The sequence below is a fragment of the Henningerozyma blattae genome, chromosome 5, assembly GCF_000315915.1.
Source record: "Henningerozyma blattae CBS 6284 chromosome 5, complete genome".
NCBI classification, from domain to species: domain Eukaryota; kingdom Fungi; phylum Ascomycota; class Saccharomycetes; order Saccharomycetales; family Saccharomycetaceae; genus Henningerozyma; species Henningerozyma blattae.
Genome location: NC_020189.1, coordinates 527,879 through 543,917, shown reverse-complemented (window position 1 = coordinate 543,917; position 16,039 = coordinate 527,879). Strand labels below are relative to the sequence as shown.

At 31.2% G+C, this 16,039-nt stretch overlaps 6 protein-coding genes and 2 non-coding genes across 8 annotated transcripts; 5 read left to right on the top strand and 3 right to left on the bottom strand.

Annotated features, from left to right (window-relative positions):
- Window positions 1-832: 832 nt before the first annotated feature.
- TBLA0Etrna11K lies at window positions 833-905 on the bottom strand. The gene has a single exon. It is a non-coding gene; the product is annotated as a tRNA-Lys (tRNA).
- Window positions 906-1,580: 675 nt separating this feature from the next.
- Window positions 1,581-1,651, top strand: TBLA0Etrna7G. Its single transcript has one exon. It is a non-coding gene; the product is annotated as a tRNA-Gly (tRNA).
- Window positions 1,652-3,378: 1,727 nt separating this feature from the next.
- On the bottom strand, window positions 3,379-5,844 carry SWC3 (Swc3p; the record flags this gene model as incomplete). The annotated part of the gene is made up of 1 exon (XM_004180744.1): window positions 3,379-5,844. One exon carries the CDS (start codon window positions 5,842-5,844, stop codon window positions 3,379-3,381), a length of 2,466 nt encoding a protein of 821 aa, XP_004180792.1.
- Window positions 5,845-6,570: 726 nt separating this feature from the next.
- On the top strand, window positions 6,571-9,840 carry SMC5 (DNA repair ATPase SMC5; the record flags this gene model as incomplete). Its single annotated transcript, XM_004180743.1, has 1 exon — window positions 6,571-9,840. The coding sequence occupies one exon, from the start codon at window positions 6,571-6,573 to the stop codon at window positions 9,838-9,840; it is 3,270 nt and encodes a 1,089-aa protein (XP_004180791.1).
- A 308-nt stretch (window positions 9,841-10,148) lies between these two features.
- On the top strand, window positions 10,149-11,744 carry MSE1 (glutamate--tRNA ligase MSE1; the record flags this gene model as incomplete). The annotated part of the gene is made up of 1 exon (XM_004180742.1): window positions 10,149-11,744. One exon carries the CDS (start codon window positions 10,149-10,151, stop codon window positions 11,742-11,744), a length of 1,596 nt encoding a protein of 531 aa, XP_004180790.1.
- Window positions 11,745-12,067: 323 nt separating this feature from the next.
- OPI10 (Opi10p) lies at window positions 12,068-12,832 on the top strand (the record flags this gene model as incomplete). The annotated part of the gene is made up of 1 exon (XM_004180741.1): window positions 12,068-12,832. One exon carries the CDS (start codon window positions 12,068-12,070, stop codon window positions 12,830-12,832), a length of 765 nt encoding a protein of 254 aa, XP_004180789.1.
- Window positions 12,833-13,268: 436 nt separating this feature from the next.
- Window positions 13,269-14,411, bottom strand: MDM10 (Mdm10p; the record flags this gene model as incomplete). The annotated part of the gene is made up of 1 exon (XM_004180740.1): window positions 13,269-14,411. The coding sequence occupies one exon, from the start codon at window positions 14,409-14,411 to the stop codon at window positions 13,269-13,271; it is 1,143 nt and encodes a 380-aa protein (XP_004180788.1).
- A 311-nt stretch (window positions 14,412-14,722) lies between these two features.
- SPO7 (Nem1-Spo7 phosphatase regulatory subunit SPO7) lies at window positions 14,723-15,463 on the top strand (the record flags this gene model as incomplete). Its single annotated transcript, XM_004180739.1, has 1 exon — window positions 14,723-15,463. The coding sequence occupies one exon, from the start codon at window positions 14,723-14,725 to the stop codon at window positions 15,461-15,463; it is 741 nt and encodes a 246-aa protein (XP_004180787.1).
- Window positions 15,464-16,039: the final 576 nt, after the last annotated feature.

Sequence of the window (16,039 nt, the reverse complement as noted above, 5' to 3'; positions counted from 1 at the left end):
AAGTGAGATGATAGGTAAATGTTGAGGTACCGTACTACTATCATCGGCAAAGACTATGCGGTAGGCGTAGTCTACGAATTGGGACTGCGGTTATAATTCAGCTCGTCAAGAGTATCTTACAGAACGCCGGTTCTTATGAGAACATAATGGTTATGTCCGGGAAGCTTGTGTCTGACGAGACATAGGTCTTATATAAGAGGAACGTTCTGTGAAGATGGATATTCAGAAAGAGTATTCTGTTTAACAAAATAACCAAATTTTATATCAATTCCTGGCTGAATTCGAAAACCGGGTAACATACACATTTATATAGCAAGAATTATAATTGACCGTAGTACAATCTACGACATATTAAGTATCTTTAATTTAAAATATAGAACTATTCATTCAATTATCAAATAATAGATTAAGTTATTTGCATTTATCAATAAGATAGCAAAAAATTTATAGCAATAAGATATCAAAAATTTATGTCACGTGGTGTGAGCTACGTTAGTAACGTGTATAAATCATGATCACATGATAATGGAATGAACATGTAGATTAACAAGTAAGTGAATCATGAACATAAATTCTATTTAAGAATCTAAAGCTAAAAGAATAAACTGGAGGGTTAAAGTAGAACAAAGAAGTAAGAACTAGAAAACAAAAAGAATGAAATACAAAAGATGGAAGTGTATAGTGAACAAATCGGACGTAATAATAATAATATTTAACTTACATAGGCTCAGGTATATAGTTGTATAGTTTAATAAACAGTTGGTATTAAACTAGCAGCCAAAAAGATATACTACTGGGAGTAACAGAAATTAAAATAGTTACGCAAAAATGAAGCCCTGTAGGGGGATCGAACCCCTAACCTTGTGATTAAGAGTCACACGCGCTACCGATTGCGCCAACAAGGCTCTTTTTCGTTGTTGAAGTTATAAACCAACTTAGTAGTACAATACACTTAATAAGTAACTACCAAAACTTAACTTAACAATCTTATTAGCTTAACACCAGTTAATATTTCGAACTTACGAATATAATTGTTGTTCTTTTTAAACTAAATAATTAAATGAAAGAACTATAAATTTATGTCTTCAGTCTGAAAAAGCTGGCCTTTAAATACTTTTCAAAGGTTAACACCAGCTTTTCCATTTTACTTTAATTGGACTGTTTATAAACTTACTTACAAGGGTAGGAGTGCACAGTTTGAGTAATGCTGGCTAACTAGTAGAGATTATGCATCGAACCGATATTCACAGGTATTCACAGTACTGGGATTCAAGAGAGTTAGACATTGTTATACTGTGTTTAAAATGTAATGACGATTACTTTATTTAGAAATATATAGTAAATACCATAACTAAAATGAATATATTTCTTAAATAGTGTTTTCGATATAATAAGAAAAACACATTTTAAATGATAAGTCACGTGATAAAAAGTCTTTTACCACTTAATAGAAAATGGTATAATCATATTCCAGCACACAGGTATACAACTAGCAGTTGCTCAGTGGTATGTATAATTTCTAGTTAGCAACTTGTAGATGAGTCTAAAGTCGATCTCGTCTAAAACAATAAGCGAAGTTAGCGCAAGTGGTTTAGTGGTAAAATCCAACGTTGCCATCGTTGGGCCCCCGGTTCGATTCCGGGCTTGCGCAAATTTATTTTTGCTAGTTAACTTAAAGTCACGTGGTATATTTATATTTTGTATTAGGAACTAGTTATTCATTTTTTGATTTTTTATATATTATTATCTATTGAAATAAATATAAACAGATTCTAAAGTAAGAGTAGCTTTTTAGAAATACAGATAGCTATTACCAGACTAGTAATTTTTTTTAATTTGTTTCTGTTACTCAGTGACCAGTGGTCGTACTGTTCAAAATATTGTTGCTCATAGTTTAATTCTTAGTTAAGTAATCTGTTTGAATAATTATTATATTATTATTATAAAAAATCTCCTTGCTTCTTTCGAAAGGTAATATATAATATATACAGGATATACAATGAACAGTTGTAAACTTTTGGGATATTAGCTGTTAACACAAACCCACGACTTATGACACATAATGCCACAGCTCTGACATTCAGATGTACCAGAAATATTAGATTCTTTAAATCTGTAATTCGACTCATATATTAATCGTGAGAAGCAAAATAAAGAAAAAGAAAAACAGATGAAGGGAACTTTATAGTAGGTTAATGGAATTAACGTTTATATATAGCAAGGGTATTGCTTACGTAGGCATATAATATAGGCTAAAAATGATAGAGGAGAAGAATTAAGGATGAAAATATATGTAATAATAGGAATTCAATATGCTCAAAAACTCCATAATGACTGTTATAAGACCATACTGTCTTATTATAGAGATAAATAGAATATTGAGAAAAATGAATAAAAATATTCCTGTAATAGGTATTTTTTGACAGAGGAATGGTGATAAAGTGAAGTAGATATTGGGATTAATGCGAGAATACAATAACTGGATAATATGATAGTACCGTACGGTAATATAATAGAAATACCATTTATCCTTATAGGAAATGTTAATAGAGGCCTCTTTACTACTATTTTTTTTTGCATCTATATCTATTGAACACAGAAGCTTGAGTCATAGCACTAATACAACGCTGCTTTGCTCTTAAGTAAAGATTTGATCAGATTTAGTTTTTTTGTAACGTACTTACGAAAAAAATTAATATATATATATATGTGAAATACTGTATGTACTTTTTTCTAAAACTCTTTTATTGTTTGGCTGATAGCAGTTAAATGCTTTTTTTAAAAAGATCAAAACTCTCATATTATTATATAGAATAAAATTCATTCTATTAAACATATTAGCAGCAGGTTCCAACTTTGTAGGAGGAAGTTACCTGCTCCAAGTTCTTTTTTTAGTGTTGTTTCTGTTTTCGTACAATTTAAATATTTATTTAATAAGTTTCTAAATATACTTACAATTATAAGAATAGGCTAAAAAAAATAAATCCTGGGACAAATATAAAAACCAGGGATTTTGCTATTAAGATCCCTTGCCTAATATGCATAGGACTATATGTAATATATCTAGATACTGATACAATATTGGAGCGTAATATCCAAAGAGAATTCCATAACGTTAATAAAGTGAAATGCAAAAATTAAAATATCAATTTACGAAAGGTAATGCGAATATCCTGCCACTATTTCCTTTTGCACTATATATGTATATAGTTCTTTAAAAATCTAGGTTTTCTATCGATAAAATTATATCAGTGTTAAATAGGGATAAAATCAGGATAAAGGTTGATTTGCTATCCAATTTAAGCAAAGTATTTATGGTGCTAGCTTATTAATTACAACTAAAACAGTTTTTTTACTATAGTTCTTATCGATATAGTTTTAAGAATGACTTACTCTTCTTCTGCGACCAAGGTTTTCTTCATGTTCAACCAATCCTTCCCTTAATTTTTCTGATAACTGGCTATCATCATATCCATCCAATTGGTACCATAAATTATATCCCGATAATCTAATCCCTCTTTCCAATATAACAGACATCCATTCACTAACCTTGTTACTATCTTCAACACTATTTAGTAAAATAGACGCAAACCTTTTGTGGATACCATGAAGTTTTACCGTCATAGTTGAAAATAACGGTTTTGGGGAGCCTTGATCTGCGTAAACATTATAATCCGCCAATATTTGGTCTTTTACATCAGCACGATGCTGTCTTCTTGTTAATTCTTTCAATTTCTTAGCCTTATAACGTTCAATTTCTCTGGTATTATGAATCATGATCCACGAAATAATAAATTTGTTAGCTCTATATTCAATGATACTTTTAAACGGCAATCTAAACCGATGGCCAGCATTCTCACTAAATTCGATTACTAATTCTGCACCTGTAGTATATTTTTGCTGGAAAGCTGTTAATTGCATAGATTTTTCCTCCAGTTTTTGTTGTTGCTTAGCTAGTTTTTTATGTTTATCAATCTCTGCCCTTTTAGAGGTAGTATTATTATTCTCAGTTTTAACGATATTTTCTGATTCTTTTTTAGGAAGTAGTATACCATTAATTGGAGTAGAAGATTTGATGTTAGATTCTTGTGGATTTACATCGTTATCAGAACCATGTAATGTAATGGATTTACCAGTTGCAGGTAGATTACTGTCTGATAAAGGTATCTGTTTTTTGGACTCTAATGCCATGGCCGAAGAATTGATTGTTACTGGAGTAGTTATGCTTTCAGTACAGCAGCTTTTAGCATCCTTCGAATTATTTTCGGTTATATCAGTTTTTGTTAAAGGTAAATTGGAACAAGCATCCGTCTTAATATCGTTCTTAATAATAGATGTACTAGATGAAGTTGTTGGTAAGATCGTATCATCTGATTTTAAATTTGGTTCTGATTTACTATCATTAATGCTTGAAGTAATCACAGATGGAGTTATATTTGTAGCCTCTACTTTGGATTCCTTTACGGGGCAAGCGTCTTTTGATTCTAATTTTACTGAATCACCCCCTATTACGCAATTATTAGGTTTTAAAGAAGTGTTGGTATTAAGTTCTTGTTTATTAGGAAGTATTGACGGCTCTTTGGAGTTCGGATCAGTACTTAACTTTTTATTAGAGGTTTTCGAATGTTGGGTAGTGGTCTTGTTATTTTGAGAAGTAGTTTTTTCATGCGGAATTGAAGCTGGTGTATGACCTATGGTTTCCGGTTGAGGCTGCGCTTGTTTCAACGTCGGATCGATCCATCCTTTCGGAGGCGGTAAGCGCTTTGCTAAAGCTATAAATTTTTTAAATTCATTTATTTGTTCTTGTGATGCTTCACATCTTGCTACCTTGCCCATTAATTCATTTAAATTTTTATCTTTTTGAGCCATCACGTTTAGATTTGCAATCATTTTTGCATTGATTGAACGAGCAGTTGGCTTTTTAACAGGTGTATCTAACGAAGTTGCTGACGATTGTGAGTTTAAAGGTGCCGACGATGCCAATGGTGTAATTCTAGTAGATTTTGATATTGTTGCGTTCTTATTTGACAATTTGGAATTCTGTTGGATATTATTATTGTTGATGGTATTGGTATTCAGCATTGGAATATGAGCTTGACTCTTTTTTAATTTCTTTTGTTCTTCTTTTAATTTTTGCTGCTCTTCTTTCTTTTTAGCCAAAAGTTTAGCTCGCTCTTCTTTTTGTATTCTCAACTGTTCTTGTTTTTCTTCCTTTCGAAGCAATTGCTGTTTCTTTCTTTCTTCAATACGTTTCTTCTTATCCTCTACTTCTTGTTTCTTACGTTCTTCTTTTATTTTCTTTTTAGAATCTTGATCTTCCTGCCATATTTTTTCTTTCTCCTCATTCTTTAATATAAACAATCGTACAGGAAACATATGTGGTCCACCTTCTAATTTACAATCACACATTTTTTGCATTTTATCTCTAATACTACTATTACCACTGCCTACACCTGGTTCTTCGGATTTACCATCTGGTGTTGGCAATTTAATAGGTTTACTCCAATACCATTCAAACATAGTCCCAGTGATCCACGTTTTCCTCGACGCTACCAATGAATGGTATAATACGGCTGAATCCTTGCCAGATAACGGATGTGTCATTGCTTTATATTCTGGGATCTCTAATGACGACGGCATCCCAGCTACAAGCTCATATGGCCGGCTAGAGTCATTAAAATTTCTTTTATTCTGATTATCGAATTCGTCTATATCACTTTCTGATTCATCTGCAGAAACGTCTTCCGAACTTCTAGTTCTTCTTCTGGTTCTTCTCTTGGGTGCAGGCTCGCCTTTAGTATTATCAGAGTCATTGTATTCTCTTTTTGTGCGTACCATTGTCATATAGCAACGATATATACTTTGAGTCTCGTAATGTCTAAGTTTGTATTATCACCAAATTAAATAATTGAAATCGCTATTTTGTTTCATCACCATTATTAAAACTATAAAAATAACTGACAGAGGTTGCTATTAACTCTTGAATAGATAGCTTAAATGAACAAACAAAATAACTAAATGCCTTCACTAAGTATATGTAATTCTTGAGATTCTCGGGTTTGCTATAGTTTCCTGACACCTTAGTTTTACTTTTTGATATCAAACGTTATTTGGTGTGGATAGAGAGTTCTCTAAGAACTGGAGACCGAGATCACGTGTATTTGTAAAAGAAATGAAAGTGATTTCTCGAAAAGAAAACAACTAGAAAGAAAGATTTATATGATATTATATTCTGTAATTTGGGTAATAAAAATTTTATACATTATGGTTATAAATACAAAAAACTGAAATCATGAGTTATACTATAATTTTAAGTATTTCGAGCAAGACACTAATTCAATATCTCTGCTGATCACGTGTGTATAAGGTTTTCGCGTTATAGAGACTTTTTTCCTCTCTTTTTTTTGTTTTTTCACACCGTATTACGGGATCGTTTTAGTCGTGATATACGATATTTGAAGATGCCCTCATATCTTTTCAGCTATTAATGGGTGATAAAATAGTAGCTTGAAGTTTTAAAAAGAACTATGTATTACACTTGATATTGAAACTAAGAAACCACCACTAAGGATGGCAACTACTATCAATCTTGATAGATTTGTGAGCCCGACTAAAGACCGACAGATTTCTACTTCAAAACCTGCACGCAAAAGATTGAAAATTACTGCGATAGATACAGAACAATTTCAGCCTGGATCTATTATAAAGATAAAGTTATGGAATTTTGTTACATATTCTCTTGCAGAGTTTACTCTATCTCCTTCTTTAAATATGATTATTGGTCCAAACGGGTCCGGTAAATCAACTTTTGTTTGTGCAGTTTGCCTCGGTTTGGCAGGTAAACCAGAGTACATTGGTAGAAGCAGTAAACTGGAGGATTATATAAAAAATGGTGAAGATCAATCTGTTGTGGAAGTAACTCTAAAAAATGTTCCAGAATCTGATTTTAATACTGACACCATTTTAATAAAAACAACTATCAATCGAGGCAAGAAAAAGCCAGAATATGCGATAAATGGATCTACTGTTACTGAAACTTATATTAGAGCTTTTGTCAAGAAATTAAATATCCAATTGGATAATTTATGCCAATTTTTATCCCAAGAGCGTGTGGAAGAATTTGCTAGATTAAAATCTGATAAACTATTGGAAGAAACTATCAGATCAATTGATTCTTCAATGTTAACCAGTCTGGAAAAATTGAAAACTCTACAAACTACAGAGATTAGTCTACAAAAGGATGTAGATCTTAAAAATAAAAAACTACAGGAATTAACTGCTCAACGTGAAAAATTAGAAGGGGCAGTAAAAGCATTGAAAGAATATGAGCATTTAAAAAAAGAAATAGAAATCCATCAATTATTATTACCTTATGTGAAAATTAAAGACCATAAATCTAAGGTGCAATCGTATATTCGTGATTTCCGTGAAGCCAAACAAAAGTTAAAAAGCTTCCTACAGGATAAAAAACCATTTATTAAAGCCAAGAACTCTTTAGAAAAGAAACAAGCTAAATATCAAGCTTTAAAACAAGACACAAATTCTTCTTTGATAAATGAAAGAAAAAAATTAAATAGCATCCTAAATGATTTAGGGAAGGGGAAAGAAGAAATTATAAAGAGAAAAAAACAAATTGAATATTATGAAAATAGAACAAAGAAATTACAAGAATCTATTAGATCTACTGAGAAAGAGAAGGAAGATAAAATAGCCTCATTGGAGACTCTTCAATTACCTGATCAACAAACCCTTGATGAAATCACTAATGAGCGAAATACTTTAATCGAAAAAGAATCCAATATTACTACCAAAATCAGATCAATTGATAGTAGAGTTGCAACAATAAATCATGAAATGATGACTCTTGATAGACAGCAGCAGGAAAGAAAGAAAAAATTAACAACTAAGGACAAAATAGGTATCTTAGATTCGCAAAATGATCTAAATATTGTCAAGCAAGCCGTTCTACATATTAGAGCCAATCCCGAATTACAAGGAAAATTTTTAGAACCTCCAATCATCACTATTAGTGCAGATGATATGACAATTGCATCTTATTTGAATCATTGTGTTGAATTTAACACAGCAAAAGCCTTAACATTAGCAGATTCCAATGATTTTGAAAAATATGGTGAACCACTTTTGAAAAAATTTCCAATAAACTTGAGAGAAATCAGAAATGTTCCTTTAGATGTTCCAGTTCCAAGGGAGAATTTACGAGAATTTGGTTTCGAAGGTTACTTATCAGATTTTATTCATGGTACACCTAAAGTTAAAAGAATGTTATGTGAAATCCATAAAATCCATACAATTCCAATTAGTAGAAGAGAATTATCTCCTAGTCAATTGGAAACATTATGTAGGCCTAACCAGCAGAATTCGATATATTTTAGAAGATTTATCCACGGAAACAATTTTGTTAACGTCAATAAATCGGAATACGGTACAAGACAGATTTATACAAATAGTAATACCATAAAGCCAAATAAAAAATTTTATTTAGGCTCTGGTTTATCCGAAGAAATGAAGGAATCTGTAAAACAAGAAATTATCACTTTATCATCACAATTTAAAGAAAGGCAAGAAGAACTTGGGATGCTGTCTTCTAAAAAGGGTGATCATAAATCTGAAATATCTGATGTTCAAAAAGAGATTAAGTCCTTATCAGCACGACACTCTGAACTAAATAGTATACGAAATTCACATTCATTCATTAAATCCACCATTGAACGATTGGAGGAAAGGCTGCAAGAATTAAATAATGAAATACGAAAAGATGTTTCAACAACAATCGATACCGTACAAGGGAAAATTAATGAACTAGTCAAGAACCAAACTAAATTATTAAAGGCAATGACTGAACAAATGAATAACATTAAAGATAGCAATGATGAACTATTTAAAGCAGATATTAAATTTTTTGAGGCCTATAATCTAAATGTTTCAATGAATGATGTTATTGCCTTTTTCAACGAAAAAGAACAAGAGCTATCTCAAGATTATACTGAAAAGAAAAATAAAGCTGATCAAATGCGAAAAACCGATGAATATAATGGTTGGATACAACAAATTAATTCTTATAGTTCTTCCATAAAAGAAGTTTTAAATGACTACGCTACCAAATATCAAGATGAAGATAAATTTGATATACAAACTATAACAAGTATTATATCGAATTTAGAATCAAGAGCAGATTTATCTAATCATGATGAATCATCTCTGTCTATATTAAAAGACACAATTGAAAAAGAAGAAGAATTGAAACGTGTTTTACCAGCCGATGTTGAAAGTTTAAAAATTACTAAAAATCAAATGAAAGCAATCAGTAATGTACTTGTGCCAAAGCTAGATGAAGTTATTACAAAAATTTCAAGTAAATTTGCGTCTCTATTTACAAATGTAGGTAGTGCAGGTCAAGTTTATCTAGATAAGGCACAATTATATTCTGATTGGCAGATAGAAATTAGGGTAAAATTTAGAGATAATGCAGCATTGAGCAAATTAGATTCTCATACTCAATCCGGTGGGGAAAGAGCTGTCTCTACAGTCTTATACATGATTGCCTTACAGGAATTCACAAGTGCACCATTCCGTGTAGTTGATGAAATCAATCAAGGTATGGATTCTAGAAATGAGAGAATTATTCATAAGGCAATGGTGGAAAACGCTTGTGCTGAAAATACTTCTCAATATTTCTTAATTACTCCAAAATTATTAACTAATCTGCATTATCATGAAAAAATGCGTATTCATTGTGTTATGGCGGGCTCTTGGATACCTGATCCAAGGAAGGATCCTAACATGATACGTTTTGGTGAAACTTCAAATTATATCATTTGACTATTGCATATATATATATTTAATTTTATTATAGATATTCTTCAACCATGTTACAGGAAATATTTCATTTTCATAGATTTGTAAAATTTTGAGAGGCAATATTCTAGATTTGTTACCACAGTTTTATTTAAGAGCAATACTCTGTAAATGGCGGCTAGAAGTTTTGTATGTGCTTTGTTTTGGCGATCAATTTTCAATAGAATCTCGGACCTCCGCCAGCTATTTGAAATAATATGAGCAAAAAAAATATATCATGAATAGTAAATAATTGTAAATAAAAAACTATAAGTTCTCTATCCACCTAAGTTATGGTGGGAAATATGCTTTTACGACAGAAAAGATTATTTTCTTTGTCTAAAATTTGGAGAAAGGACCTAATTTTTTCATCAGATTTTTTGAATTTTACACAAGCTGAAAATATCCACCCTAATTTTCCAGTTAGGACTAGATTTGCCCCATCACCTACAGGTTCTCTTCATCTCGGCTCATTGAGAACTGCCCTATACAATTATTTACTTGCTAGGAATACTGGTGGTCAATTCATTTTGAGAATTGAAGATACTGACCAAAAGAGATTAGTGAAGGGTGCGGAAGAAAACATTTATTCCTCCTTAAAATGGTTAGGATTACAATTTGATGAAGGACCAAATGGTATCAACGGCCCATATGGTCCATATAAGCAAAGTGAAAGAAGCTCCATATATCAAAAATATATCAATGAACTTTTAGATAATGGAAAAGCTTATAGATGCTTTTGCAGCAAAGAACGTTTAACTGGTTTAAAAGAATCAGCCCAAAAGCTAAAACCACCAACCACTGCTAGTTATGATAGGAAATGCACTAATTTAACCAAGTCACAAATTGAGGAAAATTTAAAGAATAAAGTTCCGTACACTGTGCGACTATTATCGCCAGATCTATACCCAGCTTTTGAGGATTTATTACATGGAAAACTGAATATTCAGCCACAATATAACTCAATTGATCGAAGATTTGATGACCCAGTTCTCATGAAATCGGATAATTTACCGACCTATCATTTTGCTAATGTTGTTGACGATCATTTAATGAAGATTTCACATGTTATCAGAGGTGAGGAATGGTTACCATCGACTCCAAAGCATATTGCCATATATGAAGCTTTTGGTTGGAAACCTCCAAAATATATACATATACCACTTCTCACTACATTAAATGATAAAAAATTAAGCAAGAGAAAGGGATCAGCATCGATTTTACAATTGAAGGAAGATGGTGTATTACCGGAAGCCTTAATCAACTTTTCGGTTTTATTTGGTTGGTGTCCACCAAGAGAATTAACATCAACTAATCATGAGTGTTTTACTTTAAGAGAATTTGAGAATATATTTGATTTGAGATATTTAACTAAAGGTAATGCAAAAGTTGATGAAAAAAAACTATGGTTCTTCAATAAGCACTATTTAACAAAGAGATTAGAAAGTGATAATGGCTTAACTGAATTGGCTCTCCAAGTTCTACCATTATTTAAAGAAAAATTTGGCTCTTCTGTTACTATTGAACGACTTACAAAGGTATTAGATATTTCTAAGGGTAATTTGACCACGATCTTTGAAAGTATTAGCAAATTAGATTATTTCTTTGAGAAACCTCTGTATGAAAAATACCAAGAACTTGCCATTGACAATACTGAAATGAAGACTATACTTGATTATATCTATACGAATCTTGAAGAATCTAACATTATGATGCTAATTAACACATTGCATTCTGAATCAATGATACCCAAAAAAAATATTTTTAAAACTGTAAGGTTTGCCCTTTCAGGCCCTAAATCTGGAGCTAAAATTCATGATATTATAACTATTTTAGGTAAAATAGAATCTAAATTGCGTATCCAGGACTTGGCAAAGTATATTAAATAAAATAATACAACTGTAGCTGTCTTGAGCCTTCAATGAATATCACGTGTGTAAAAATAAAAACTAATTCGCGAATGTTCTCCGCTTTTCTAGACCCTCGGAGCAGGATCTGGTATAGTTCCAAAAATTAAAGGATCCGAATCTTGCATTCTGTCTAAAATGGATAGATCTCTTTTTAGCTATTGCATCTGAGATAGTCTAAACAAAGGAATAATCTGAGTACTGTATATAACACTTTAAGAATCTTCTTTCTTATTTTTAACTAGAAGACAATACAATAAATAATTTTAGTAATTATTGGTAAAAACAACAACAACAAAGAAATCATGAATATGTTCGCAGCAATTGCTTCTGGTAACCCTTTGCAATTATCCACAGATGTCCCTAACTCAAATGGGCTTCAGCATACCATTGTTTTATCCTCCACTAAACCCAAATTTTATTCTCATATTACATTATTCATATTACCCAATGTCACATTTCCAGAAAATTACGTAGCTACAATTTTCTTTAAGTTAGCGCCTAATGAAGATTTCAAGTTATTTGGGTACTTAGACAATGAAAAACCTAGTGCAATATTTAAAGTCAAATTACCAAATTCTAACTCAATAAATAATGATTTCGGAGATGGATTAGGAGAAATTGATATGGATGACGATGATGATGCTACCAGTAATTCGATGAGTTCTAATAATACATCATATGGCATGGCTCCAAATCCAAATAATCTTTCACAAGTCATAATCGGTATTTCTATTGAACCACAGGATATTGCAAGAGAAAAACTTGCAGAGTGGAGGGCTAGTAAGATGTCAACTACAAATAATAACAATTCTTTGGTCGTATCGAAAGGAATCCCAGATATTGCAACAGCATTGAATATAAATACAGCAGGTCAATTGGCCAAAACATATCCTGCATTGACGGAAGAACTGGCGGGTAAAATTGTTCAGCATGCATACAATTATTTATCAGGATTTTTAGATCCATTAGGCAATGTATCGATTAAGAGATTTGATAGTTGGTGGGATAAATTTAAAGCTAGATTAGCTAATGACGGCACATTTCTTGACGAAGTAACGAAAGATTAGTATATTCATACTACAAGGGACTATCTAATAATGATCATTTGTATAGTAAATTGTCTGAATATTCACCCTAATTTCATTCCATATAATTAATTTTTAAAATTTTATAAATTCATCAATTCAGCAGCTTTTTTCTTTCCTAAAATATAATATATTTATGCAAATTTAATTTTTGCATTCATTTTTTCTTGATTGTATGTTTTCAATTAGAGTAATATTTAGATGCAAATGATGAATATATCAAAGTGTATAAGTTTATAAGAAGAAATATGTGTAAAATAATTATATAGTTTTAGGTCCAGAGTCGTTTTTAATATCTGTTGAAGTATCTATACTATTTTCTCTTAAGATTGAAGAATTGATGTTTTTACTGGTATTTGGTTTAGCGTTAATTATGTTTTTATCATTGGTTTCTATGAACTTCTGTTGGTCAATTTTTTTATTTTATTATTTGACTTAACTTTTTTTCTGTCAGATCCAATTTTGAATCATCATATGAAGCTGATTTAGAATGGAGGTTACCTCTTACGGAGGAAATTTTGTTATTGTTGTCAACTGATTTTGAGATTTGTGTAGGAAAATATTCTTTAGGTTGAATAGATTCCATATCCTTAGAAGCTGATAAATCATTATTATCATAAGTGAATTCACATCCTAAATAATTTTTCCAGTCACCATTTTTATCTATTCTAAATCCAATTTTAAAATTCCAATCCTTGTTATTAAAATAAAATTTTTTAAATAATAATTTAATTTCATTATTATTAATTGACAATTTCAATTGATCATTAATTATACCTAATTCTAATTTACTTTCCATTGAATATAAATTATAAACATATCGGATTCCTGCCTTTGCAATTGATGGATTAATTTTATTACCATTATAAAGTGAGAAAATATCGAAAATATTTGCTGTATAAGAAGAAGATATTCTTCCAAACAGAGGGTTGAGTCCTAATGAAAAACAATTATTTGGTGTATCATGTTTTATTCCGAGACTTATCGATGGAGCAAATGAAGATAAAGAACACCAAACTTCATATCCAATTGTGATCATAGAAGTTGTATTTGCAATTGTATTCTTTGTACTTGTACTATTTGTATTTGTTTTAAATTGTTTCAAGTATCTATGACCCAAAATTTTATCATTTGAAATAAAAATCCATTCATTATTGGATGCCTTTTTTTCGTTAATATTTGATAAGATGATTGAAATGTAAGATTTGGAATAAAGATTACTATATATTTTTAAATTTAAATTCAAATTTGGTTTAAGTTTATAAATAATCATGGAGTTTAAAACTTTTGTTGGATAATAAAGTTTCCCAAATGTAACGAATTTATCATTTTGAGAATTATAAAGATGAGCTAATGAAAAATATATGGATGAATCATTTGAAATGGAAAAGGAACTTGCTGTGTATTGACTAGTTTGTCTATTTATGTTTAAATGAAGTCCATGATTTGGTAATTTAAAATGTAAAATATCATTTGATTGTTTATAAAAATTCGAATACGAAGGAATTGGAGATAATTTTTTATAAAGGTTGGAATAATTGTTTAAAAACTGTTCAGTCATTGTAAAGGGTATGGATTGGATGAGGTTATCAAATATACCTTTCCAAATAATACAATTATATGCTTATATATATATATATATATATATATNNATATATATATATATAATATAAAAATAAATAGAAATCAATAATAGCGACTAGTGATAGCGCCGTTGTAATTCGGACCCAACATGAGTTTTGAAAAAGAGCCCTATAGGTAGACATACCATATGGAAATGTAAAAGAAAAACAATCTTATTTTTAATAGGCAATATCAAAAATAATAAAAAAAAAATAAAAATCCATTGAACAAGTTTCAAGTTGGATAAGAATGAGTGAGAATAGTAGTAGCCATAGTACTACTGGTAAAAAAATCAATCGATCAAGCGTACGTAGCACCAATGAGATTGCGCCAGCTTCCATGATTTTCCGGAATCTATTGATAGTAGAGGATGATTTACGTAGACAATGGCGATCACAACAACAATTAAGGAAGAAGTTCACAGGGTTTCTCATCTGTATCATCCTACTAATGGTATATTGTGTTTGGAATATATTTTTCTCGACTGATAGCGTAGAATCCATCAAGAATAAACGAAGTAATGGGAATAGTCATTTTTTTTGGAGATACCTTTTGATCTCATTACTGATTACAATGATTCTATTTCGATTAAGTGGTGAATACAAGAGAACGATTACAGAGCCACGACGATTTTTAACTCAATCAAATAAGGGATTAAGACAGTTTAATGTCCGGCTAGTACGTGTGCCACGATCCCAAGCCCAACGAGCTTCTGATATAATACGATTGATTTCAAACAAGTTGATACATATAACCAATTGCATATTGGTAGTGGTCCGAATCTTTCTACCATACTACAACAATATAAAAGAATGGCTGGAGAAGGCAGAGATTAATACCAGCAGACGAGTTGGAGCTGTAGATGTAAAATTAGTATTGAACCCTAGATCCTTTGGCGCCGAAGTCCGAGAAGGTTGGGAAATATATCGAGACGAGTTCTGGGCAAGAGAGGGTGCAAGAAGAAGACAAGGTACTACAACTACAACATGAAAAAAATATTTAAGTACAAAAAGAATATAATAATAATAATATGCGAGACGCTCAGAGTAGCGGTTCTGAATTGTGAAACTAGGTGTTTTCATTCTCAACATTTTAAAAAAAAGTGCTTTTAGAATTGACCATATCATCGCAGCGTCGTGATGATTTCCCAAAACATGAAACAGAGACAAATTTCAAAACCAGCAATTACTGGTGGGAAAAAAGAAAGATATTACAGACCTTTTTATACTTCGAAGCAACAGGATGGAAAAAAACGATGAAAATGGTAATGGGCCATATGGCCTGAAAAAAAATCACAAACGGAAATAAAAAGTTACCAGCCGAGCGATGCCTGTGGCGGGTAACAGTCGGCTTTGGAATGCCCACACAAACTCCCGTATAACTGTGCACCAGCAAAAATATTTTCGATACAATATTCTCTGTACCAAATTTTCATTTTACCAAATATTCAACTGCAAGTATGCTCGACGTTCGAACAATTCTTGATACTTGAGCAACTTCAGAACACCACCCTCACACAACCTCCTTTCTTATCCGTTGTCATGGTAATTAAATTCGTAGCACATT